The sequence below is a fragment of the Carcharodon carcharias genome, chromosome 11 (genome assembly GCF_017639515.1).
Source record: "Carcharodon carcharias isolate sCarCar2 chromosome 11, sCarCar2.pri, whole genome shotgun sequence".
Classification (NCBI taxonomy): domain Eukaryota; kingdom Metazoa; phylum Chordata; class Chondrichthyes; order Lamniformes; family Lamnidae; genus Carcharodon; species Carcharodon carcharias.
This window is the reverse complement of record NC_054477.1, coordinates 62,446,285-62,474,179: the sequence shown is the minus strand read 5'-3', so window position 1 is coordinate 62,474,179 and position 27,895 is coordinate 62,446,285. Positions and strand designations below refer to the sequence as shown.

At 41.2% G+C, this 27,895-nt stretch overlaps 1 protein-coding gene across 1 annotated transcript in view; it reads right to left on the bottom strand.

Annotated features, from left to right (window-relative positions):
• Window positions 1-27,895, bottom strand: part of alkbh8 (alkB homolog 8, tRNA methyltransferase) — an 80,875-nt gene that overhangs the window by 4,353 nt on the left and 48,627 nt on the right. Inside the window, exons 7-10 of the mRNA XM_041199855.1 lie at window positions 20,308-20,414; window positions 18,791-18,942; window positions 15,339-15,607; window positions 4,168-4,317 (exon numbers count right to left, since the gene is read on the bottom strand). Coding sequence (XP_041055789.1) covers window positions 4,168-4,317; window positions 15,339-15,607; window positions 18,791-18,942; window positions 20,308-20,414 — 678 coding nt within the window. The remainder of the gene's footprint in view (window positions 1-4,167; window positions 4,318-15,338; window positions 15,608-18,790; window positions 18,943-20,307; window positions 20,415-27,895) is intronic.

Sequence of the window (27,895 nt, the reverse complement as noted above, 5' to 3'; positions counted from 1 at the left end):
GAGTCTGCTCCGTCATTCAACAATATCATGGCTGATCTACCTAAAAGCCATTTTCAAGCACTATCTCCAAATCCCTTGATATCTTTAGTAACTAAAAATCTATAGATCTCTATCTTGAACATACTCAATGCCTGAACCTCCACAGCCCTCTGGGATAGAGGATTACAAAGATTCACTTCCCTCTGAATGAAGAGATTCCTCCTCATCTTGGTCCTAAATGGCTTACCTCTTATTCTGAGACTGTGTCCCCTGGTTCTAGATGCCCCGACAGCAAGGGTAAACATACTTCCTGCATCTACATTGTCGAGCCCTGTAAGAATTTTGTATGTCTCAATGAAGTCATGCCTTGAGGAGGCAACGAGCAGGTTAGACAAAGGAGAGCCAATGGATGTTATCTATTTGGACTTCCAGAGGGCCTTTGACAAGGTGCCGCACAGGAGGCTGCTCAGTAAGATAAGAGCCCATGGTGTTAGAGGCAAGGTACTAGCATGGATAGAAGATTGGTTGTCTGACAGGAGGCAGAGAGTGGGGATAATGGGGTCCTTCTCAGGATGGCAGCCGGTGACTAGTGGAGTTCCGCAAAGGTCAGTATTTTACCACAACTTTTCACTTTATACATTAATGATCTAGATGAAGGAACTGAGGGCATCCTGGCTAAGTTTGCAGATGATACAAAGATAGGTGGAGGGACAGGTAGTATTGAGGAGGCGGGGAGGCTCCAGAAGGATTTAGACAGGTTAGGAGAACGGGCAAAGAAGTGGCAAATGGAACACAACGTGGGGAAGTGTGAGGTCATACACTTTGGTAGGAAGAAGACTATTTTCTAAATGGGGAGAGAATTCAGAAATCTGGAGTGCAAAGGAACTTGGGAGTCCTAGTCCAGGATTCTCTTAAGGTTAACTTGCAGGTTGAGTCAATAGTTAGGAAGGCAAATGCAATGTTGGCATTTATTTCGAGAGGACTAGAATATAAAGCAGGGATGTGCTGCTGAGACTTTATAAGGCTCTGGTCAGACCACATTTAAAATATTGTGAGCAATTTTGGGCCCCGTATCTCAGGAAGGATGTGCTGGCTCTGGAGAGGGTCCAGAGGAGGTTCACAAGAATGATCCCAGGAATGAAAGGCTTAACAATATGAGAAACGTTTGAGGACTCCGGGTCTATACTCAATGGAGTTTAGAAGGATGAGGGGGGGATCTGATTGGAACTTACAGAATACTGAAAGGCCTGGATAGAGTGGACGTGGGGAAGATGTTTCCATTAGTAGGAGAGACTAGGACCCGAGGACACAGCCTCGGAGTAAAGGGAAGACCTTTTAGAACAGAGATGAGGAGAAACTTCTTTAGTCAGAGAGTGATGAATCTATGGAATTCATTGACACAGAAGACTGTGGAGGCCAGGTCATTGAGTGTACTTAAGACCGAGATAGATAGGTTCTTGATTGGTAAGGGGATCAAAGGTTACAGGGAGAAGGCGGGAGAATGGGGTTGAGGAACTTATCAGCCATGATTGAATGGCGGAGCAGACTCGATGGGCCGAATGGCCTAACTTCTGCTCCTATGTCTTATGGTCTTATCTCTCATTCTTTTAAAGTCTAAAGAGTACAGGCCTAGTCTCCTCAATATCTCCTAATAGGACAAACCAGCCCAGGAAGCAGTCTGGTGAACTTTTGTTGCACATCCTCTATGGCAAGTAGATTCTTCCTTAGGCAAGACCACCAAAACTGAACTCAATGCTCCAGGTGTGATCTCACCAAGGCTCTATATGATTGCAGCAACCTCTTTACTCCTGTACTCAAATGTTCTTGCAATAAAGGCCAGCATACTGTTTGCCTAATTGCTTGTTGCACCTGTATGTTAGCTTTCAGTGACTTGTGAACAAGGGCACCCAGGTCCCTTTGGATAGCAACACTTCCCAATTGATTTAAAAAATTCTATATTTCTGTTTTTCCTACCAAAGTGGATAACTTCACATTTTTCCACATTATATTCCATCTGCCATGTTCTGCCCACTCACTTCACTTGTCTAAATCCCCTTGAAGCCTCTTTGTACCCCCCTCACAACTCTCACGCCCATCAAGTTTTGTGTCATCAGCAAACTTAGAAATGTTACATTTTGTCCCCGCATCCAAATCATTGATATAGACTGTGAATAGCTGGACCAAGCATTGGTCCTTGTGGCACCCCATTAGTCAGAACCTGCCAACCCAAGAATGATCTGTTTATTCCTACTCTGTTTTCTGTCCGTTAACCAATCCTCAATCCTTGCCAGTATATTACCTTTAATCTCATTCTGATCACTAACTTCTTGCATGGGATCTTATCGAAAGTCTTCTGAAATTCTAAATATACTACATATACCCTTATCTATTCTGCTAGTTGTATCCTCAAATAACTCCAACAGGCTAATCAAACATGATTTCCCTTCCATAAATCTATGTTGACTCTACCCAATCCTGCCATTAGTTTCTAAGCATCCAGTTGTCACATCCTTTACAATAGACTTTAACATTTTCCCTACTACTGATGTAAGGCTAACACATCTGTAGTTCCCCATTTTCTCTCTCCCTCCTTTCTTAAATAGGAGGGCTACATTTTCTACTTTCCAATCTGCAGGTATCATTCCAGAATCTATAGAATTTTGGAGATGACCACCAACGCATCCACTATCTCCACAGCCACCTCTTTCAACACTCTGGGATGGAGATCATCAGGTCCAGAGGATTTATCAACTTTCAGTTTCCTTAATTTCTCTAGTACTACTTTTTTTTACCAATACTATTTCCTTTCAGATTCATTTACTCACATTCATTCACTCACTAACATTCAGACTGAACATTTAAACTTACCACATGGCAGCTAATGCTGTAAAAAGAGGGAATGTCTTGTCTTTCCGTAACTTTAACACGATCTGATGGAGCTCTCAGCTGCACTCCGCATTTCTGGGATAGCTGGGTTCAGAAGAACCTGGTAGAAATGTGGAGCAGCGTCTGGTCAGGGAAATTTCCAGACACAGTGGCAATCTGACTATGACTGTCGCTTCTTGGACGATCCGGGCCATTATCCCAGACAGCAAAGCAAATACAATTTTGATGAAGTTTTGACAAAGGTACCAAAATGTTAACTTGTCCCATTTCTGCATTTCTATCAATTTCTGTTATTATTCAACAATACCTTGGTCAATGAAATGGGCTTAGAGTAAGCGTTTGAAGGAGGAAAAAAAAAAGTGCAAGAGTTTGGACAGGGAGTTATAGGGAAAAGTGCCAATATGGCTGAAAGGTTCAACTACTGATCACAAACAGAGAAAGGGAATATATAAGAGGTCAGAGGGAAAATAGGTAGGACAGAAATTAGGGATTCAAGAAACAGGAAATTTTGAGAGAAAAGCATGGAGCCAAGAAGTAACAAGATACTCAAAGGACAATGTAGGGAATGGTGGCAGGTTGAAGAGGGGGTCAATAGTTGGAGTGGAGAGGTGGGTGAACATTGACCGTTTGAGGATGGTGGTGGCTATTTTGAACTAAGGCAGTACACTAAAGAGCAAATGGGAGTCATTTACAATCTCAGGAAGCACTAGGTCAGGTGTGAGTTTCACAGAAGAGATGAGCTGAAATGTAAGTAGGGGAAATGGGAAAGAAACTGCCTGTCTACAGTATTTCCTTCCTTCACCATCGTCTGCACCGATCAATAAATGCAATAAATATTCACCATGGTTAGGGGGTTGCTATCATTAACTCTTTCCCAAATTGCTTTTCTCTTTCAACAGCAATCATCATAAACACACAGACTTACAGCATGCAACTTATCTCTCAAATCTTTCTCTAGAATTGGCTGGCTTCACCTCAACAATATCCTTAGTGACAGGTAAATTAGAAAAGATAAAACTCTTCTGAGCAAAACTGATGCAGTTTTTATATCATATGACTAATTTCTCACAATTATAGTGACTACGCAGCAAAGTTATCACATGACTTGAATTTATCACATTTTAAGTTGGAACAGAAGACAGACATGGTGGCTTTTATCTTAATTAGTTATTGTATAAAGAAAAAAAAACTAAAGCTATTACTTTATCAAATATTCACTGGCTCAAACTAAGAAAGTACAAAATAAAATATGGAACGTGTTACAATTCTCAGTAAATTCCCAAAGATAAAGTTTGAATTTACCTCTGTTGAAAAGTGATGAACAACTGCTATAGATATACAGGCATCACAAACACCACTCCTCATGGGCACAAGCAAGCCATCACAGATGAAGACCTCAAATTCTCTCTCTCTGCAAATATGAACAAGATTTTTGCTATGATCACAGCCCACCTGTTAAATGAAAACAAGAAAATGCTGCAATGGAACTTTTTGAAAATATGAGTTACACAATCACAGATCAACTATTAACAAGTTGCTATCCACCAACTCAATAAACCAAGTATTGAACTATGATGAAAAATATCAGCCAGGAGCATTTACTTTGTTTCTCTCTCCACAGATGCTGCCAGGCCTGCTGAGTATTTCTGGCATTTCTATTTTATTTCAGGTTTTCAGCCTCTGTAGTATTTTGCTTTTACATTTATTGGGTAGTTTGACATTCAGAATAAAGCTTCCAAGAGAATATTAAGCATATAAATAAGATTTTAGGTCACTGAAGTCACACAAAGAAAACTCATTATTATTTAAATGCATTAAATTATATTGATATTATTTATATTAAACTATATTTATATTAAATGCATTAAATATTATGACAATTCAATTTTATTACATTATTATTTATGACTTTCCCTCCAATATGAGGTTAGAAATGTGGATGCTCGCTGATGATGAATGTTCAGTGCCATTTGCTACTCTTCAGATTCTGAAGCAGTTCATGCCCATATGCAGAAAAACCTAGACATCATCAGGACTTGGGCTTTTAACTGGCAAGCAACATTCATACCATGCAATGGCCACTTCCAACAAGGGAGAATCTAACCGTTTCCCCTTGACATTCAATTGTATTACCATCGCTGAATTCTCCACTATGAACATCTTGGGGGTTACTGCTAACCAGGCACTGAACTGAGCCAGCCATATAAATATGGTGGCTGTAAGAGCAGGTCAGAGACTGGGAACTCTGAGGCAAGTAACTCACCTCCTGACTCCCCAGAGCCTGTCCACCATCTACAAGGCGCAAGTCAGGAGTGTGATGGAATACTTTCCATTTTCTTGGATGAATGTAGTTGCAACAACACTCAAGAAGCTCGACAACATCCAGGACAAAGCAGGCGACTTAACTGGCACCCCACCTACCACCTTCAATATCCTCTCCCTCCATCACTGACGCACAGTGGCAGCAGTGCGCACCATCTACAAGAGGCACTGCAGGATCACACCAAGTCTTCTTCAACAGCATCTTCCAAACCTCCGCCCTCTATCACCTAGAAGGCAAAGGCAGCAGATGCATGGGAACACCACCACATACAAATTCCCCTCCAAGTCGCACACCATCCTGACTTGGAACTATATTGCCCTTCCTTCACTATCACTGGATCAAAATCCTGGAATTCCCTTCCTAACACCGCTGTGTGTTCCTACACCAAATGGACTTCAGCAGTTCGAGATGGTGGATCATCACCACCTTCTCAAGGGCATTTAGGGATAGACAACAAATGCTGGCCTTGCAGGAACACCCACATTCATGAAAGAATGAAAAAAAATACTTGCAGAGTTCAGTGATATTAGCTGTGAGATTATTCTTGATATCAAGTAATTTTCATTACAAACTAGTACCTCAACATTTTAGGAGCAAGTGCTGTCAAAAAATAAAACAGCATAGATATGGATAACACATTGATATTTTACCATCAAATCAATCAATCTTCAACTTCACACATTCAAAGGCAAATTCCATCCCACTCACTCACTATTTACTTGATATGCATCTCAAACTTCCCTTTGTAAAGTCCCTTAATAAATACAACAATCACCAATCTCTCAAAACCTCCAACCTTGACAAAATTGTCTAACTTCAGTTAACACCAAGCATTGGTGGCTAGAGTAAGAGTCCAAATAAACACGTGAAATAAAAGATCATCACAGATCTCAGCCATTTCCAAGAATTTACAAGGATAAACACATTAAAAAGTCCTTTCCAGTGGAACAATTCGCTGTATGGCTGTTAAGCTAGACTGGAGGCTATAAGTTCAACTGCTGAACTTTCTTTTTTTATTTCTATTGGCTCCAATTTAGCAAGTCATTAGCAGTCCATAAAATGACATTTCCATTTCAGAAAGGTGGTACTGGAGAGAAATAAATGTAATGAAATTGGGAAATATGGGAGAAAAGATAGGAACATAGGACTTAGAAGCAGGAGTAGGCCATTTAGCCCTTCGACTCTTCTCTGCCATTCAGTAAGATCACGGATGATCTGACTGTGGTCTCAACTCCACTCTCCTGTCTGGCCCCAAAATACTCGACTTTATTGTCTATGAAAAACCTGCCTAACTCCAGCCTTGAATAACTTCAATGCCTAGCTTCCACTGCTCTCTGGGGAAGAGGATTCCACAGACTTAACAACCCTCTCAGAGTAAAAAGTTCTCCTTACCTCAGTCTTAAAAGGGGGAACTCTTATTCTTAAACCGTGTCCCCTAGTTCTAGTCTCCCCTATAAGTGGAAACATCTTCCCGATATCTACGCTGTCTAAAGGTCAATTGGTATAAGGCCCAACCTGTTCAACCTAGGATAAGCCCGTCACCCCAGGAATGAGTCAAGTGAACCTTTTCTAAACTGCTTCCAATGCAATTATATCATTTTTCAAATAACGAGACCAAAATTGTACAGTTTTCCAGATATGGTCTCACCAATGCCCTGTACAACTGCAGTAAAACTTCCCTCCTTTATATTCCATTCCCTTTGCAGTAATGGCAATATTCTATTTGCCTTCCTAATTACTTACTCTTCCTGCATACTAACTTTTTGTGATTCATGTACCAGGACACCCAGATCCCTCTTTATCTCAGAGTTCTGTAATCCCTCTCCATTTAAATTATACTGTTTTTCTATTCTTCCTGCCAAAGTGGACAAGTTCACATTTTTCCACATTATATGCCATCTGCCATATTTTTGCTCACTCAATTAACCTGTCTATATCCCTTTGCATCTCTCTACTTACTTTCCTACCTATCCTGGTGTCATCAGCAAATCTAGCTACCATATATTCAGCCCCTTCATCCAAATCACTGATGTGGATTGTAAAGAGTTGAGGCCCCATCTCTGCGACACTCCACTGGTTACAGGTTGTCAACCCATTCCAAAACCCAAACCAAAAAGACCCATTTATCCCTACTCGCTACTTCCTCTCAGCTAACCAATCTTTTAACCATGTTAATCTGTTACCCCCTGCAGCATGTTCTCTTTCCTTGTTCAGAGGGCATTTAAGAGTCAACCACATTGCTTTGGGGCTGGAGTCACAGGTAGGCCAGACCAGGTAAGGACGGCAGATTTCCTTCCCTAAAGGACATTAGTGAACCAGATGGGTTTTTATGACAATTGTTGATGGTTTTGTGGTCATCATCAGACTTTTTATTCCAGATTTTTAATTGAATTCAAATTCCACCATTATGGTGGGATTCGAACCCGGGTCCCCAGAGAATTCTCCTGGGTCTGTGACAATACCACTACGCCACCGCCTCCTCTCTTGTGTAGTAACTTTTGATGTGGTACCTTGTCAAATGATATTAAGCTAATTGGCTTGCAGTTTCCTGCTTTCTGTTTCCCTCCTTTCTTGAATACAGGTGTTACATTAGCTATTTTCCAATCCACTGGGTCCTTTCCAGAATCTAAGGAATTTTGAAAGGTTATAATCAATACATTTACTATCTCTGCAGCCACTTCTTTTAATAGACAGACCATCTAGTCCTGGGGACTTGTTCACCTTTAGATCTAATAGTTTTCCCAGTACATTATCTGTAATGATGCTGATTGTCTGACGTCCCTCCCTCTTGACCACCTTTGATTTTTAAGTATCTTTGGGAAGTTTTCTAAGCCTACTACAGTGAAGACAGACACAAATTACTTGTTCAACATCTCTGTCATTTCCTTGTTTTCCATGCCAATTCCCTATTACCCACTCTCTCGAGGACTTTCACTAGCTTTAGTTACTCTTTTCCTATTTAAATACTTGTAGAAACTCTTATTATCCAATTTTATATTACGAGCTGGCTTTCTCTCATACACTACTTTCTCTCTCTTTATAATTTTTTTTAGCTATTCTTTGCTGGTTGTTAAAACCTGACCAATCTTCTGATTTGCCACTAATATCTTTGCAGATTTGCACAGTGTTTCTTTCAATTTGATATAATCCTTTACTACTTTATTCAACCACGAATGATGCATCCCTCTCAAAGAATCTTTCTTTCTTACAGAGTTACTTGTTCTTTCAAGTGTGAGAATAGATCTTTCTTTTAATATTTTGGGAGAATATTGTGTTATTCTGTAAAAACAAGGCTGTGTGTGTGCACGTGTGTGTGAGAGAGATTTAATTAAGCTGGACAGGGGTTGATAGGAGTCAGGTTGTCTGGGGTGTTTGAAACATGAAAAGGATAGAGGTGTTAAGCTTGAGGGACAAGTAAATAGGTTATATCTAATATTTGCATTTTTAGATATGTTAAGAGTTTATATGAACATCAAAGGGAAGTCAGAGGTAACAAGAAACATGATTGCATCTTACAGGAGTTCCAAAGGCAAATCACAGTGGGAATATTATATTTTATTGACCCAAAAGCAAAGACAAGATAGGGACATAAAAGATTTTATACTTAGAAGGATTTGAGATTCAAAGAGGTGTGAGAACAATGTAACCAGAGATGAAAGGGGAAAAAGGTATTTTAGAGTTACTGAGGAGAGCTCAGTGGGAGGCGATGACGCAGTGGTTTGTCGTTGGACTAGTAATCCAGAGATACAGGGTAAGGCTTTGGGAACATGGAATTGAATCCCGCCACGGCAGGTGGTGGAATTTGAATACAATAAGAATCTGGAATTAAAAGTCTGATGATGACCATGAAACCACTGTCGATTGTTGTAAAAGCCCATCTCCCTTTAGGGAAGGAAATCTGTCGTCCTTACCTGGTCTGGCCTACATGTGATTCCAGACCAGCCCACAGCAATGTGGTTGACTCTTAAAACGTCCTCTGATATGGCCTAGTAAGCCACTCAGTTGTAACAAACCGCTACAAAGTCACAAAAAAAGAATGAAACCAGACGGACCACCAGGCATCGACCTAGGCACCAGAAACGACAACGGCAACTCAGCCCTGTTGTCCCTGCAAAGTCCTCCTTATTAACATCTGGGGGGCTAGTGCCAAAATAGGGAGAGCAGTCTCATAGACTAGTGAAGCAACAGCCTGACATAGTCATCCTCACGGAATCATATCTTACAGATAATGTCCCAGACACCACCATCACCATCCCTGGGTATGTCCTAGCAGGACAGACCCAGCAGAGGTGGCAGCACAGTGGTACATAGTTGGGAGGGAGTTACCCTGGGAGTCCTCAACATCGATTCCAGACCCAATGAAGTCTCATGGCATCGGATCAAACATGGGCAAGGAAGCCTCCTCCTGTTCTCACGTACTGTCCTCCCTCAGCTGATGAATCAGCGCTCCCCCATGTTGAACACCACTTGGAGGAAGCACTGAGGGTGGCAAGGGCGCAGAATTTATTCTGGGCGGGGGACTTCAATGTCCATCACCAAGAGTGGTTCGGTAGCATCACTAATGACCAAGCTGGCCAAGTTCTAAATGACATGGCTGCCAGGCTGGGTCTATGGCAGGTAATGAGGGAACCAACAAGAGGGAAAAAAAATTGTCCTCGCCCTCATCAGCCTGCCTGCCGCAGATACATCTGTCCATGACAGTATCGGTAGCAGTGACCACCACACAGTCATTATGGAGACAAAGTCCCCCTTAACATTGAGGATACCCTCCACCATGTTGTGTGGCACTACCACTGTGCTAAATGGGATAGATTTCGAACAGATCTAGCAACTCAACTGGGCATCCGTGAGATGTTGTAGGCCATCAGCAGCAGCAGAACTGTACTTGAACACAATCTGTAACCTCATGGCCCGGCATATTCTCCACTCTACCATTACCATCAACCCAGGGGATCAACTCTGGTTCAATGAAGACTGCAGGAGGGCATGCCAGGAGCAGCGCCAGGCTTGGCTAAAAATGAGGTGTCAACCTGGTGAAGCTATAACACAGTGCTACTTGTGTGCCAAACAGCATAAGCAGCAAGATACACAGAGCTAAGTGATCCCACAACCAACGGATCAGATCTAAGCTCTGCAGTATGCCACATCCAGTCGTGAATGGTGATGGACAATTAAACAACTCACTGGAGGACGAGGCTCCACAAATATCCCCATCCTCAGTGATGGGGGAGCCCAGCACATCAGTGCAAAAGGTAAGGCTGAAGCATTTGTTACAACCTTCAGCCAGAAGTGCCGAGTGGATGATCCATCTTGGCCTCCTCTGGAGATCCCAAGCATCACAGATGCCAGTCTTCAGCCTTGTGCTTCAGAACTTGATGTGCCCCTAGACAAGCTGTTCCAGTACAGCTACAACCCTGGCATCTACCCAGCTATATGAAAAATTTCCCAAGTATATCCAATGCACAAGAAGCAGGACAAATCCGATCCGTCCAATTACCACTTCATCTGTCTACTCTCCATCAACAATAAAGTAATGGAAGGGGTCATCAACAGTGCTATCAAGCGGCACTTGCTTAGCAATAACTTGCTCAGTGAAGCTCAGTTTGGTCAGCTCCTGACCTCATTACAGCCTTGGTTCAAACATGGATGAAAGAGCTGAACTCCCGAGGTGAGATAAGAGTGATTGCCCTTGACATCAAGGCCGCATTTGACAGTGTGGTGTCAAGGAGCCCTAGCAAAACTGGAGGCAATGGGAATCAGGGGGAAAATTCTCCACTGGCTGGAATCATACCTGGCACAAAGGAAAATGGTTGTGGTTGGAGGTCAGTCGTCTCAGCTCCAGGCTATCACCACAGGGTAGTGTCCTCAGCCCAACCAACTTCAGTTGCTTCACCAATAATCTTCCTTCCAACATAAGCTCAAAAGTGAAGATGTTCGCTGATGATTGCATGATGTTCAGCACCATTCATGACTCCTCAGGTACTGACGCAGTCCATGTCCAAATGCAGCAAGACCTGGACCATATCCAGGCTTGGGCTGACAAGTAACATTCACGCCACACAAGTGTCAGGCAATGGTCATATCCAAAAAACAGAGAATCCGACCATTGCCCCTTGATGTTCAATGGCATTACCATCACTGAATCCCCCACTATCAACATCCTGGGGGTTAACATTAACCAGACGCTGAACTGGACTAGCCATATAAATACTATGGTTACAAGAGTAGGTCAGAGGCTAGGAATCGTGTGACAAGTAACTCGCCTCCTGACTCCCCAAAGCCTGTACAGCATCTACAAGGCACAAGCCAGGAGTGTGATGGAATATACCCTACTTGCCTGAATGAGTGCAGCTCCCACAATACTCAAGAAGCTTGACATCATCCTGGACAAAGCAGCCCACTTGATTGGCACCACATCCACAAACATTCACTCCACTACCGTTGCACAGTGACGGCTGTGTGTACCATCTACAAGATGCACTGCAGGAATTCACCAAGGGTCCTTCGACAGCACCTTCCAAACCCATGACCACTACTATCTAGAAGGACAAGATACATGGGAACACCACTACCTGGAAGTTCCCCTCCAAGTCACTCACCATTCCTTCAATGTCGCTGGGTCAAAATCCTGTAACTCCCTTCCTAACAGCACTGTAGGTGCACCTACACCACAGGGACTGCAGTGATTCAAGAAGGCAGCTCACTACCACCTTCTCAAGAACGATTAGGAATAGGCAATAAATGCTGGCCCAGCCAGCGCAGCCCACGTCCCATGAATGAATAAAAAAAAACTTAGCTAGAGATAGCTAGAGCTGAGCTGGGAGCCGTTTGCTTAGGGCTGAGAGGGGGTGCAGTTGAATCAATCATCCAGTCAAGCCAGAAGAGTCTTGGGCAGCCACAAGCAGTTTTATTCTAAATTGGCTTCCACCACAGAGTGGATGGGGTAGAGGTCATGAGGTATACTTTTACTGAAGATGCAGCAGTTTGCTTTGTGCGAAATTTCTGGATTTCTTTTATAGTTAACATTTATAAGGGAGTGTTGCCTAGAGGCATTTACTTGTAGGTCTGACCAAATAGAGTGTCTTTTTGCGGAATGTTTCGTAAGGTTAAACTTAATTGTGTAACTGTAACATTGTGTGATTAAGTTTTCTTTTATTCTTGTTAATAAAACTTTTATTTTTAATTTTTAAAATTCCAACAGTGTTACTGAGAGCAGGGTCCTGTTTTCAGAATATATAAAAAGGTATGACCTGTCAGCTAAGTTTCCCTCTAGGATTTGGTGTGCACAACAATTACCACATATTACATGGGATATGGGTATTGCTGGCAAGGCCAGCATTTGTTGCCCATCCCTAATTGCCCTTAAACTGAGTGGCTTGCTAGGCCATTTCAGAGGGCAGTTAAGAGTCAACCACTTTGCTATGGGTCTGGAGTCACAAGTAGGTCAGACCGGATAAGGATGTCAGATTTCCTTTCCTAAAGGACTTAAGTGAAACAGTAGGATTTTTACAACAATCAAAGATAGTTTCATGGTCACCATTGCTGAGACTAGTTTTTAATTCCAGGTTTTATTAATGGAATTTAAATTCCACCACCTCCGTGGTGGGATTTGAACCCGTCCCCAGAGCATTAGCCTGGGCTTCTGTATTGCTAGTGACATTACAACTAAGCCACCATCTCCCTGGATAAATCTTTGCTGAGAATTATTAAATATCTCCTTAAAAGTCAGCCCCTGCATCTCTACTGTCCTATCTTTCAAACTAGTTTTCCAGTTCACTATAGCTAGCTCTGCTTTCATACCCTTATAATTACCTTTATTCAGTTTTAAAACACTTGTTTTAGATCCATTCTTCACCCCTTCAAACTGAACATAAAATTCTAAGACATTATGATCATTGTCATCTATAGGCTCCTTTACCATGAGACTATTAATTAATCCTGTCTCATTGCTCATTGCAGGTCATACATATTCATTTCTATGTATGCTAACAATTCAACAATTTTGCTATGAATGCTGTGCACCTTCAGATATGGAGCCTTTCATTGTCTTTTTGCCATTTTTGCAATCTCTGGCCTTAGTTGCTGGTGCACTCCTAAGTTTATACTTGTCTATCTTTTCCTGCCACAATCTGGTTATCATTACTCAAATCACTACCCTGGTCTATATAACCTTGTTGTTTTGATTTACTACATCTCCTCCACTTTATCCCTTCACCCCCATTATTTAGTTTAAAGCCCCCTCCACCACCCAGGTATATGACTCACCAGGACAGTGGTCCCAACAAGGTTCAGGTTGAAGTCTGTGCCAACAGTACAGCTCCCACTTTCCCTATATCTGACCCCAGCACCCATGAATCAAAACCCAACTTCCCCACACCAGTCTTCGAGCCACGCATTCATCTCTCTAATCTTACTTATCCCACGCCAATTTGCTCGAAGCTCAGGCAACAATCCAAAATTATTATCGTTGAGGTTCTGCTTTTTAAATTTAGCCCCTAGCTGCTCATATCCCTGAACAAAACCTCTTTCCTAGTCCTAACTATGTTGTTGGTACCAATGTGGACCACAAAAACTGGATCCTCCCCCTCTCACTGCAGGTTCCTCTCTTGGCCTGAGCAGATGTCCCGAACCCTGGCATTGGATAGACAACATGGCCATCTAGACTCATACTCTCGACTGCAGAAAACTGTCAATCTCCTCGGCTATGCTGTCTCTGACTACCACTAAATTCCCATTAACTCCCCCCCACTTGAAAGGCTTCCTGTACCACGGTGCTATGGTCAGTTCGCTCATCCACCCTGCAACTCCTGCTTTTGTACCCAGAAGCAGCAAGAACCTTGAAATGATTGGACAATTGCAAGGGCTGAGGGCTCCTCCACTTTGGCCTTCTCGATTCCTTTACCTGCCTCAGTTACAGTCATATTCTCCTGTCCCTGGCCACTGACCAAATCAGAGGACCCTAACCTGAGGGGGTCTTGAACAAAGTGCCTTAGTAACTTTCTCCCTCCCTGATGCATTGTAGTGTCTGCAGCTCGGCCTCTAGCCCAATGAAGCTCCTCAAGCCCCTGACACTACAGACGCTATGTTTATGATGAGCCACATACTTTTCATAATCAATTGTATCCTGATCTAAATAACAAGTATGGTTGAAAGTTTAATATGCAGAGCTCAAAGCATTATTGACTCTGATACACAACACATTCAATGCTCTATCAGTCCTGTAGCACATTCTGTGGTAACAGATAATTTGTCTGACACACAGACAAAATGGCCTTCGCCTTGCGTGGTATTAAACTATTAACCCCATGTTTGCCGCAACACAAATACCCTCCCTGAACTCAGAATACATTAGCCAACACCGCCTTGTTTAACAGTCTGAAATAAAGGCTATATTAGAAATGGTACAAGCAGTGCACAACAAAAATAATAAATGCAGGTCAAAAATGTTACTGTAGGCAGTGGTGTGGTGGACCGAAATAAAGAGGGGAAGACTGGGGAATGGGTTGGATGGAGGAATTATGTTTTTCTGCAGAGCCAGAAATGGCAGCAGCGTGGTGAATGCGAGCTGAGCAGAGAGAGAGGAGAAACCAGCAAATGACTGTGTTAAATCTGGAGATCTTCCTGTGGATAAATAGAAACACAGACTAAGGATTCCTACTGGAAGAACTTAGTGGGAAAGGAGAAGGAAGTCCTTCAATTTATGGCTATTAGACTATGGCATACTTCATTATGTAGCTCTGGAGGCAAACTAAACCATCATTTAAAAGGAATGAGATAAATGTTTAAAAAAGGAGGAAAGGAAAACAGTCTGGAGAAATGGATTACAGGAGAGTGCATCAGCACCAATACAGGGACCAGGGCTGAATCGCCTCCACTTTTGCTGTATTTTCTATCATTCTGTGGAAATCTTTTATTGAATCTGAGCCCAAGAAATGGTTTAGAAATATAGGTGTTTAGCGGAGTTTAGAGTGATAGGCCATCAGAAATGCCAAACACCAAGCCCACTGCCCTTGTAAAATTTAAAAAGCTTGTTTTTCCTGTGAACCTATTCTTAGTAACCAATGCTCAAAGCAGTTTCTGCTAAATTAATTTAAAAATTCAAAAGTTAAACAACCATTTTGTATTTGAAGATTAAGAAACATATATTTACCATGAATACCTCCTTGTTCACACTGAGGTATTTGCCATTTCCACAACCAACATCAATCACAAAAGCTCCAGCTGGCAGTGCTTTCAGGAATTCAGTCACCTTAGGCCACGGGGTGTGTCTGGTACTGCTGAAGTGCCCAGCAATCTCATCATAGACATCATGCACATACTTGTGCTCAAGCTTTGATGCATCCCCATCACTACTTGGGACTGATGGTGAGGGATCCCTGCACTTGCGACTATTCTGACTGTCACAGACTTCTGGGTAAGCTGCAGATAAGAGTAGAAAATCTTTTATCAAATCAAATTGAATATATTTAAACATCTGGATTTAGAACTAAAAGAAAATCACATTTTTAAAACTTCTGGACATTTCAGTTAACACATAAGCAGCTGTTCCAAATTGTAACAATCTGTGGTTAAACAGAATTTTTCTTTCAATCGACTATTTCAAAAAATCAATGCAATATTAATTGTAAAGCGTTGTGCTTTTCCTCCACCTGCAGACAAATAAACCAGCCTCGATCCTATGCAAGCAGGCCACTTCTCACTCAGATGTTCATTTCCCATCCTCGTTACTAATTCATTGTGAAGTTGTCCAATCTATTCCAGAGATAGGATGTTTTGATGGAGATTTGATTGTCAGTTTAGCTTAGTTGACAAACAAATCTGACCTAGTGGTGCTGGATGCTGGCACTGCCTGGCAAACATAGAAAAAAATATTCAATTCCTCACCTTGAGGAGACTTAAAACACAAAATATTCTTCAGACTGGAAATATATTATAGGTTCATAGACTGGAAAATCACTAATGTAACCCCCCTGTTTAAGAATGGAGTGAGGCAAAAGACGGGAAATTACAGGTCGATTAGCCTGACCTCAGTTGTTGGTAAGATTTTAGAGTCCATTATTAAGGATGAGATTTCAGAATACGTGAAAGTGCGTGGTAAATTAGGGCAAAGTCAGCATGGTTTTATCAAGGGGAGGTCATGCCTGACAAATCTGTTAGAATTCTTTGAGGAGGTAACAAGCAGGTTAGACAAAGGAGAGCCAATGGATGTTATCTACTTGGACTTCCAGAAGGCCTTTGACAAGGTGCCGCACAGGAGGCTGCTCAGTAAGATAAGAGCCCATGATGTTAGAGGCAAGGTACTAGCATGGATAGAAGATTGGCTGAATGACAGGAGGCAGAGAGTGGGGATAATGGGGTCCTTCTCAGGATGGCAGCCGGTGACTAGTGGAGTTCCGCAAGGGTCAGTGTTGGGACCACAACTTTTCACTTTATACATTAATGATCTAGATGAAGGAACTGAGGGCATTTTGGCTAAGTTTGCAGATGATACAAAGATAGGTGGAGGGACAGGTAGTATTGAGGAGGCGGGGAGGCTGCAGAAGGATTTAGACAGGTTAGGAGAATGGGCAAAGAATTGGCAGATGGAATACAATGTGGGGAAGTGTGAGGTCATGCACTTTGGTAGGAAGAATAGAGGCATAGACTATTTTCTAAATGGGGAGTGAATTCAGAAATCTTGAGTGCAAAGGAACTTGGGAGTCCTAGTCCAGGATTCTCTTAAGGTTAATTTGCAGGTTGAGTCGGTAGTTAGGAAGGCAAATGCAATGTTGGAATTTATTTCGAGAGGACTAGAATATAAAAGCAGGGATGTGCTGCTGAGACTTTATAAGGCTCTGGTCAGACCACATTTAAAATATTGTGAGCAATTTTGGGCCCCGTATCTCAGGAAGAATGTGCTGGCCCTGGAGAGGGTCCAGAGGAGGTTCACGAGAAAGTTCCCAGAAATGAAAGGCTTAACAATATGAGGAACGCTTGAGGACTTTGGGTCTATACTCAATGGAGTTTAGAAGGATGAGGGGGGATCTGATTGAAACTTACAGAATACTGAAAGGCCTGGATAGAGTGGACGTGGGGAAGATGTTTCCATTAGTAGGAGAGACTAGGAACCGATTGTACAGTCTCAGAGTAAAGGGAGGACCTTTTAGAACAGAGATGAGGAGAAACTTCTTTAGCCAAAGAGTGGTGAATCTATGGAATTCATTGCCACAGAAGACTGTGGAGGCCAGGTCATTGAGTGTATTTAAGACGGAGATAGATAGGTTCTTGATTGGTAAGGGGATCAAAGGTTATGGGGGGAAGGCAGGAGAATGGGGTTGAGAAACTTATCAGCCACGGTTGAATGGCGGAGCAGACTCAATGGGCCGAATGGCCTAACTTCTGCTCTTTTGTCTCATGGTCTTATTTATTTACGGCACAGGAGACAGCTATTCAGCCCATCAAATCCATGCCAGATCTCCATGGAGCAATCCAGTCAGAGCCACTTCCCCGTTTGGCCCTGTAGTCCTGCAGGTTCATTTCCTTCAACTGCCTATCCAATTTCCTTTTGAAATCATTGGTTGTTTCCATTTTTACCACCCTCGTGGGCAGCGAATTCCAGGTCATTACCACTCGCTACATATGAAATTTCCTCCTCACATTCCCCTTGCATCTCTTGTCCAAAACCTTAAATCTGTGTTCCCCAGTCCTTGTACTATAAGCTAATGGGAACAGTTTTTCCTTGTTTACCTCATCTAAACCTGTACACCTCTATCAAATCTCCCTTCAATATCCTTTGTTCCGAGAAGAACAACCTCAGTTTCTCCAACCTAATCCTGTAACTAAAATTCCCCGAAATTATTTTGGTAAATCTCTTCTGCATCCTCTCAAGGATTATTATTTGGCAAATTCTATAATGAGCTATAGCAGTGTTAGCAGAGCAGTGATAGAGGGAATTTGGCAGTAGATGCCATAGAATTTCCCAATGCACCATAAAGAGCTGATCATACCCTTGAAGGGATGGTTGAACCTTGTAGCTAAGGAGGGAAACTTTAGAACATCAAGCTCAGAGTGAGAAAGCCCTTTCGGTTCAAGACTGCTGCACACAAAGTCTATTTCCAAAATTTTTCTATCAGGCTATTTCCCTGCCTCATCACCACCATCAGTTTAAGAAACAATATGTTCCTTCTGCTGCGGCACGTGAAAATATTTCGAATAGTGCTGTTACTCTTCCTATAGCCCTCAATCGCAATAGATATGAATCCTAATTGTTGTAATAGGTGTTAATATACACCCAATCAATTATTTTGCTGGAAGTCTGCTACACGTGTCTATTAACTTACAGTCCACTTCAGGCTTAATATAATTATACTTAAAGCACAGATAATAATATCAAGATCATCTAATCAACCCGTTGCATCACATGTCATCATGGGTTAAGGAACGGAGATTAAAGGGGGTGGTGGGGAAAGAGGACGAGGTTTCTTAGTTTGCTTTTGTATGCATCCCAATAACAGGCTGAGACTCCCAAGAACAGGGGAGGTTCCGATCAAATCACCCAGCCAAGTTCTTGGTCAGGAAATAGTGCACAGCATTGGAAGGGATCAGAGATAAAAAAACACTTACCACAATCACAGGGTGTCGTTCTGACTTTTCGAAAGGTAAAACTTGTCCTCGTTCCTCTTTTGTTTAAGGTCAAGTTACTCGTGTCACCAATGATGGTTCCAGTCTTTTGCATCTCTGACGCTGGTACCACATCAAACTTTCGAGGTATAATTCTGTTGAATGCAAAAAGATGACAATTGGCCCAGATTTTGCTGCGGTGATGACAGTAAATCATTTCTTTTATTATACAGAAACTGACAGCAACTTCAGGAGTCCTTGCATGCACAGCCTAATAGAAATCCAGAAATTGTCATCAGTGACTCTCCAGATCAAAATGCAATCCCTAAGCAGTTAATGAAAGCTTTCACTTTTAGTCTGTTATCCTTATTGTTAAATATCCTTGAAAAACTTACCCCTTGTTGAGTGAGGTGTAACTGAGTTTAACAGTGTAGTAAGTTCATAGTTACTACTAAACAGCGTCACTGGCCCTGAAAAGTTAATTTTATATTTGTGGATAGTGTCTTAAATGCTTTAAATCACAGAAAATGGTTCATCTTCAAGAACTAAGAACATTCTGGAAGAATGTGGTTTTTTTTTTAAAGTCAGTGAAGTAATAAACAGAAGATTCATCAATAAGGAAGTTCCAAGAAGGTCATAGCTAACTTCGTGAAATAAATGTTTAAATAATCAGGTACAGACACCAACTTTGCTTCTGAAAACTGGATGGATCAACCAGAGAAATTAATTTGGCAGATAACTTTATTACTCAATGTTCCCATCCTCATTTTTCTGCTATGGTACATGTGTACTGCTGGCAGGTGCTGTAAACTAATTAATCATTTATTATAGTCTACCATTTCAGCAAGTGAATGAGAATATCTACCTATAATTTCTTGAAGCAGTACTAATGTTTATGGCCTATTGTCTAACCATCCCTAACTCGACATGACTTTCATTCCCCATAAATTATACATTTGATTATCTCCAGGTATATTAAATAGAATTAACGATACAATTAAAAATGGCCATCGACATGCTTGCAAAATTGCTGCAGTTTCATCACAGACCAGCAGCAGTATGGTACAGTACAGTGTTATTAAGAGATTACCTCCAATTGAGTTTGCAACATGAAAGAACATAAATATTCATTGATCCTTTCTAAACAATACTTGGTTACTGCCTAAAAAAAGAAAAGGGCACACCACAAAAAACGTCTTCTCTCTCCAAATTGCTTCTTGTATCTGTTGAACATTTTTCAGATTCAGTGTTTTTTTATATTTAGAAGCACGATAACTTTCTATGTGGATACATTCTATGCAGCTGAGGCAAAGTACTAGAGCTGGCTACCAGAACACGGCCAGCTGAACAATATAAGTAGACTATAATAAGACAGGCGATAAAAATTATATCAAGTGTTTCACAGTTTCTCCAAGAAAGCTCATTGCCAAGAACATAAAATGCAGATATTTTAATTGCTCTTAGCTTTTTTTTTTAATTTATGCAAGCTTTGCAGTTTATTTAATCAGTATATTACTCACCCATGACTCCAAAGGTATCTGGATTCGCCGGACATCACCAGCAGACTACGACGGGGCAACAACACAGCGACACTGTGGCCATTTGGATGCTTAAAATCCATCACTGTCTACAGGTTGAAAAAAAGAAACTTTTCTTCATTTTAAGTTCAAATTAACTAAGATAAGAATTAAAATATGGCAAGCTAAAAATCTTCTGCTGTCACAATGTGGGAAAGTATAAAAGACTCAGTTACTTTAATTGTTGCAAAACAGTTTTCAACATAAGTAGTAACAGCAATGGGAAGCTCCTACAGGTGCTGTGAAGTCTGTCTTGTCTTTCTTCCGCCCTCGTTCTGAGGGCTGACCGCACTATGAACAATCTTTCTCCATTGATATCTATTCTCCATTGCCCTCACTGCTTGTCCCATAGAGAGGTAAGTCCACGTTCTGATATAGTCCATTCATGCCATCTAGGATCTTCCTTGTGCACGTTTTTCAGGTGTTTTTCCTTGCAGTTACTCTTTTCCCAAACACACCCCTCCTGTTCGCATCACATGTCCAAAATATTTGAGCTTTCTTAATATCACTGCCTCAAACAAGTTCCTCTTAACATCATATATATATATATATATATATATACACATATATATATATATAAATAAAAACAAAATAACTGCGGATGCTGGAAATCCAAAACAAAAACAGAATTACCTGGAAAAACTCAGCAGGTCTGGCAGCATCGGCGGAGAAGAAAAGAGTTGATGTTTCGAGTCCTCATGACCCTTCGACAGAACTTGAGCTCGAGTCCAAGAAAGAGTTGAAATATAAGCTGGTTTAAGGTGTTTGGGGGTGTGGGGGGGGTTGTAGGCAAAAGCAGTGATAGAAGCAGATCATCAAAAGATGTCATAAACAACAGGACAAAAGAACACATAGGTGTTAAAGTTGGTGATATTATCTAAACGAATGTGCTAATTAAGAATGGATGGTAGGGCACTCAAGGTATAGCTCTAGTGGGGGTGGGGGGAGCATAAAATATTTAAAATATTTAAAAATAATGGAAATAGGTGGGAAAAGAAAAATCTATATAATTTATTGGAAAAAAACAAAAGGAAGGGGGAAACAGAAAGGGGATGGGGATGGAGGGGGGAGGTCAAGACCTAAAGTTGTTGAATTCAATATTCAGTCCGGAAGGCTGTAAAGTGCCTAGTCAGAAGATGAGGTGTTGTTCCTCCAGTTTGCGTTGGGCTTCACTGGAACAATGCAGCAAGTCAAGGACAGACATGTGGGCAAGAGAGCAGGGTGGAGTGTTAAAATGGCAAGTGACAGGGAGGTTTGGGTCCTCTTAACATCAGCTTTCTTGAGCATCCACTCATTTGTCCAGTTGGCCATCCACGACACACAGAATATCCGTCTGAGTCTTTTCATTTCAAATGCTCTTGTTCGAGCCCCGTCACTCCTCTTGATGGCCCAACTTTCACAGCCATAAATTGTCACCAGCCATATAAGGGCTTTCAGAATATGAGCTTTTGTTGTAATAGAGATGCAGTGGCTGCTCCATACTCTTTTAAGTGAGTTCACAATGCCATGGTCCTCGTCAAGTCTAGTCCAAATTTCTGTGGTATACTCTGCATCTTGCATGATGAGTGACTCAAGATAGAAGTTATCAACCTGTTCTAGCTGAACTCTGTTAATCAGAATCTTGCAGATCTTTCAACCCATCACTTTGTCTTGTCAACACTGATCAGGAGACTGTATTTCTGGTTAACTTGATCAAGACAATCCACCAACTCCTGTAGCTCTTCCGTGGAGATAGCAAGCAGAATAGTGTCTTCAGCATATTGAAGATTTGAAGCTTGCCAACCGCTAATCAGTATCCCACCTTTATATCAATCAAGTATCTCTCTCATAACAATCATGTGTGGGTAGTTTTTCTCTAAATTGTTCATACTTTCACAGCAATAAATAAGAAAAAAAGCTTTATTAAAAATTAGCATTTATTAAAACCTATTCACCTCCCCCCAACTCATTTATCTACCTATTCCCTACCCATACCCACCCAACATCACCCATCTATTCCCTAGCCCCCCCCCACCCTCCTGTCCCCCTCACGCATTTACCCACTTACCCAGCTACCAACTTCACCCACCTACCCCTACCCATTTACATACCACCCCGACCCACTTGCCCCAAGCCACTTACCCTTCTTATTTCTGTAACCTCCTCAAACCCCACAACTCCATTCTCTGCACTAATCCAAATCCAGTCTCTTGTACAACACTGATTTTCATTGCTCCGCCCTTGGCGGCTCTGCATTCAGCTGCTTGGTCCCTAAACCCTAGAACTGAATTTTTGTAGAGCTTTAATGTAGCAAAATGTCCAAAGGTGCTTCACAGGAACATTATCAAAGAAAATTTGACACCAAGTCAAGTAAGGACACAGTGGACCAGATGACCAAAACTTGGCCAAAGAGGTAGGTTTTAAGGAACATCTTTAAAGGAGAGAGGTGCAGAAACATAAGGAGGGACTTCTAGAGTTTAGGGACCAGGCAGCTGAATGCCGAGCTGCCAAGGTCAGAGCAATGAAAATTGGTGTTGTACAAGAGACTGGAATTGGAAAAGTGCAGATCTGAGAATTGTGGGATTTGAGGAGGTTACAGGGATAGGAAAAAGGTGAAGCCTAGGAGAGATCTGAAAATATGCATAAGGATTCTAAAATCATGACACTGCTGGACTGAGAGCCAATGCAGATAAGTGAGTACAGAGGTGATGGGTGAACAGGACTTGGTAAGAGATAGGATAGGGGCAATAGACTTATAGATCTCAAATTTACTAAGGGAAAGAAGAACATTGGCTTTGCATAATTCATGGAGTATAAACGTGCACTTAAAGGAGTGTTGGACAATATTTATTTGAAAGAACGCCTCATGTTGTCAGTATGTGGTATGCCACCGGTCAATGAATTAGATCCAGAGGAGAGAGTATGAGATGCTAGAGGCTGAAAAACAACCAGCTGAGCCAATATCAGTGCAGCCACCCATAGTGGTCACTGGCTGCAATCGAAAGGAACAAAGGTTTCCGCTTCCTAAACAGAAGAGAGAGGCACTGCCACCTGACAAAACTGTTCTTGCAACAGTTGTTTCCCATAACTCCAATATGTAAAGGGACAGTATTTTTCCAGCTAACTAACCAGGGAAACCCAACAGCTTTGTGCAAGCTGAACTAGAAGAGCTTCAATATATAGGTTTCATATTACAAGGATACATAATAGCATGGTAAGGACAACATCAGTAAATCTGCTTTGCTATAAGGAAGGTTTGCTGATCAAACAGAAGAGTTTAAAATGAGCCCAGGTTAAGGAACCAGAAGTGTTCTAAAAATATTGGTGCTGCTGACATATCAATAAAAATTATTAAAGTAGTGGAATACATTCTTTATGCTGGATGGTTGGATTTAATAGTGGAGGTTTCTCGTGAATTGTTAGTTATAATACAATATTTGTCTTCAGCAATAAAAAAAACTTTACTGGAAACAAAATAAAACCACCCTACAAACTTAAATAGTGAATACAACACAGAACAAACCAACCATCAGGTTGGGATGATACAGGCAGATTGGATGAACTTGCTTTTAGTTTCATCACAGCAACTGAATCTTTTGATGTGCTTTGGCCGTGTGACATGCATCCTAGCGTGTTTGAGTTTCTATAATTAACAGCAAAGATAATCTGTTTATTGCCCCTCATCGCTGCAAAAAATTTAAATGTCACAGTTGACAATCACCACAGATCTGAGGATTTGCATTCACACTCCCAGGTGCACAAAGTCTTACGTCAATTTGCCAGGGAGGAAAGGAAATTAAGTCACTTTTTCATTGCTGCCAACGTGAATTAGCAATAACTACTGAGGCCTGAAGTTATTTAATATCAATATAACTAAAACGGAACTCAATGCACAAGACAATTCTTTTATTGATACAATGGGGGTATTTTAACCCCCAAAAACAGATAGGATTGGATTAAGTGGCATGTAAAAATGTAGAAGATCTAAAAATGTGTCTCCAGCCCTCCCGCTCCCGTTTTAACAGAGGCAGGACAGGGAAATGGGCAACTGATTGGCCACTTAAGAATTATAATGACATTGCATACTGCAGAATTAACCACTGTTTTAAATTTAACCCTGGCCAGCCAGTTCCTGAGCCTTGGGAACCTGTTGGTTAAAGGGAGGAGAGGGCTGAATTCAGCACTTAATTGCTGGATGCAGCACTTGCCAGATTTGTCCCATGATGAGGCCCTTTCAACATCCACCACCACCATTCCTTCAAATCTCCCCCAAAGCCCCTGATCCCCACCCCCTTACCTCTCAAGGCCTCCAATCACTCTCTCCCTCCTCTCCACTCCCCTGCTGCAGCCTGATGCCAAAGGCCTACCCGCTGACAGCCAGTCAGCCTCTCAATCTGGTTGGCTGCAGCTGGGAAGCAATGAAATAAAACGCTAATCAAATCCTGCCATTAAAATTGTCAGGACCTGAGAGAAAACCATCCTTCCAGATTTTGCGGTCTCAAAACAGCCCCCTACTCTGTCCCTGCCTCTGTGCTAATTCCCTTCCTTCCCTTTCACAGTCTAACTTGCCCTTCTGAAATCCCACTTTTTTATGGAGTAGCATTAGCATTCAGAGAGAATATTCATCCAATAGACAGGATTACTGGATTGAGGCAGAGGAGTTTTTTTTTTTAATTTGCTCTCGGGGTGCAGGTGTCACTGGCAAGGTCAGCATTTATTGAAGTGTGGAAAGCACACCAATGGAGATGCAGAAAAGAGAGAAATCTCTAATATCATAAGAAATAGAGGAGGACGAGACCATTCGGCCCTTCGAGCCTGCTCTGCCATTCAACAAGATCATTGGTGATCTGATTGTGGCCTTAAATCTGTTTTCCTGTGTGTCCCCCTTGTGGATCAAGAATCTGTTTAATTCAGCCTTGAATAGATTCCTGTATAAATATAAAGGATTCAAGTTCTTAAAACTTAGGTACGCAATCTAAAGAAGCAAGTCATCAGGGATCACCTCAAAAGGAGTAAAGAAGAGAGAGGAAAAAGTGAAACTGGTGGGCAAGCCACCAGCAGCATTACTGCACTTCTCCTAAAGAGTGGTCCAGGAAAAATGGTGGAAAAATGAATCACCAACTGCTGAACAAGAGGGAAACACTTACTACTATCACTAAATACAGTTAAAATCATAATTATTAAAGGTAAACAATTATTCACACTTATCAAAATTGCTTTTTTTGCATTTGCTCGTGGGATGTGAACATCACTACAAGGTCAGCCCTTTTTGCCCAGCCCTTATTGCTCTTGAGAGCAATTAAGAGTCAACCACATTGCTGTGGAGCTACATGCAGGTCAGACCAGGTAAGGATGACAGATTTCCTTCCTTAAAGGACATTAGTGAATCAGCTGGGTTTTTATGACAATTGATGATTCCAGATTTTTTTTAAAATTAATTGAATTTAAATTCCACCAGCTGCCATGGTGGGATTTGAGCTCATGTCCCCAGAGAATTAGCCTGGGCCTCTGGATTACTAGTTCAGTGATATTACCACTACGTCACTGTCTTCCCTCCCTAAAAGAAAATAAATTAAATTCTGTCAGTTAATTAATAAAATATAGACATACACTTGACACAAACTCCCTGGTGCCATAGTCAAAATAGAAAACGGTCTAGATTTTACTTTAATTCACCAAACCTTCTAAAGAAAAAATAAATCAATAAATCTACCCACCACAGTGAATCAATCTACCATCTGACACATTTCTCTTCAGAAGCCATGTTCCTTGAAGTATTTCCAATTACAGTACCTTGTTTTAACTGATTCTCTTTATTCTCTGTGGTGGTAACATCAATAAAGATCAAACTTGCAGCCTGGTTATGATAAGTCAGAGAAAGCAAGAACCAAGTTCCCTATATATCTTTGATAATAAATATTTTATGGGATGTGAAAGCTAAGCATTCAAAAACTAAGGCATTTTTTTTCATTAGCAACACAGTAATAGGATCGATGTAAAATATATTTAAATAACAATACTTAGTTTGAATGAAATCAAGATTAGGCTATATAAGTTTAACACCAGGAAGCATTACTAAAACCTGTTTTTATTGTGGTTTAATATAAAGCCTACTAAAGCCCAGTATCTTTCCAAAACTTTCCAAGCATCTCCAGAAGTCAGAGATATCACTGTGCAGAAACTAATTGTAGTTAAAATTATATCCTAAATGCATTAATTTAACAGAAAGAATGGGACTTCTATGAACACTTTTATCTAAAGACACTGCATTACTCTAAATGAATTCTCAGGCCAGTTCCAGAAAATGGTATATTTCCAATGAGAACATGATCGACAAGCAGCTGGTCACTAACTGTCCCACTGCCATATCAGTTTGTCAGCATAAGCACCATTATATTATCTGCAATGGCATTGCCATATATAAGTTAATACAAAACACAATCATCAAGAACAAAAAAACTGCAGTAGGAAGGTGGAAAGGGTAAATTATTCTCTCTCCCACGCCCAATAGCACATGAGGCAGCTCATTTCCCCTGCATTTTACATCCAGAAAATTGAATTCTAAGTTTTTCTGTAATGAAGACCTGTTTTTATGTGAGATCACAAGGAAATCTGGAATAGGATTTTCCCCACAACCCTCCAGCTCAGAGGCAGGAATTCTATCACTGAGCTAAGGCTCACTCCTCAGGAGAGAGAAATTAGAGGTGCTAAAAGGAACATACAAAGATATTATAAAAGAAAACAGAAAATGCATTTACAAGGAAAAAGTAAAAGAATATTTTTTTAAAAAGAGAGGGTAGGTCAAGGAGAGAGTCCAATTATGGAGAAGGATGGCATGCATCTTCAAAACAGCAAATTGGACATCAGATCACTAATTTGAACACTGATCAATTCTCTTTGCGAGCACTATGGCAAAACAGCTGACAGTTATTCTATTGAACAGAGTGGGTTTCAGTCACATCAACATTTCCAAATCAAACAGAATACAAGAATAGAATAACTGATCTGAAGTAATTAATTAATTATTTGTAGGAATCTTGCAACCTATTAAGCGCCAACTTGACCCAGAGGTAGCAACCTGCCTCAGTCTGAACGTTGAGAGCTCAAGCTCTATTCTAGAGCTTCAATACATGATCATGGCTGATATTTCAGTACAGTCCTCAGAGATGACTTGTTGGAGATGCTGTTTTGCAGACAAGCATTAAACTGAACAATCTTCCTGCTCAGAGTGAAATAAAAGATTGCATGACAGCCAAAAAATTGTTTTGTTTAGAATTTATCCCTCGAAGCAACCCTGCTAAAACATGTTAAATAGACACTTATCCCATTGCTGTTAGTGGGACTTTGCTCTGTACAAACTGATTGCCACATTTGCCTACTTAAAAGTGACTTCAAAAGTAATGAATTGAGTGTTAAATTCTATGAGGTGTCCTGACAATGCAAATAAATGTGTATATGTACAATGCAAGCTATCTTACTTGAACTATAATTCAGTTTAAGAGACACTACTTGCTTTGTGTTGACAGCACTTTTGGCGGTTCCTTCCATCACA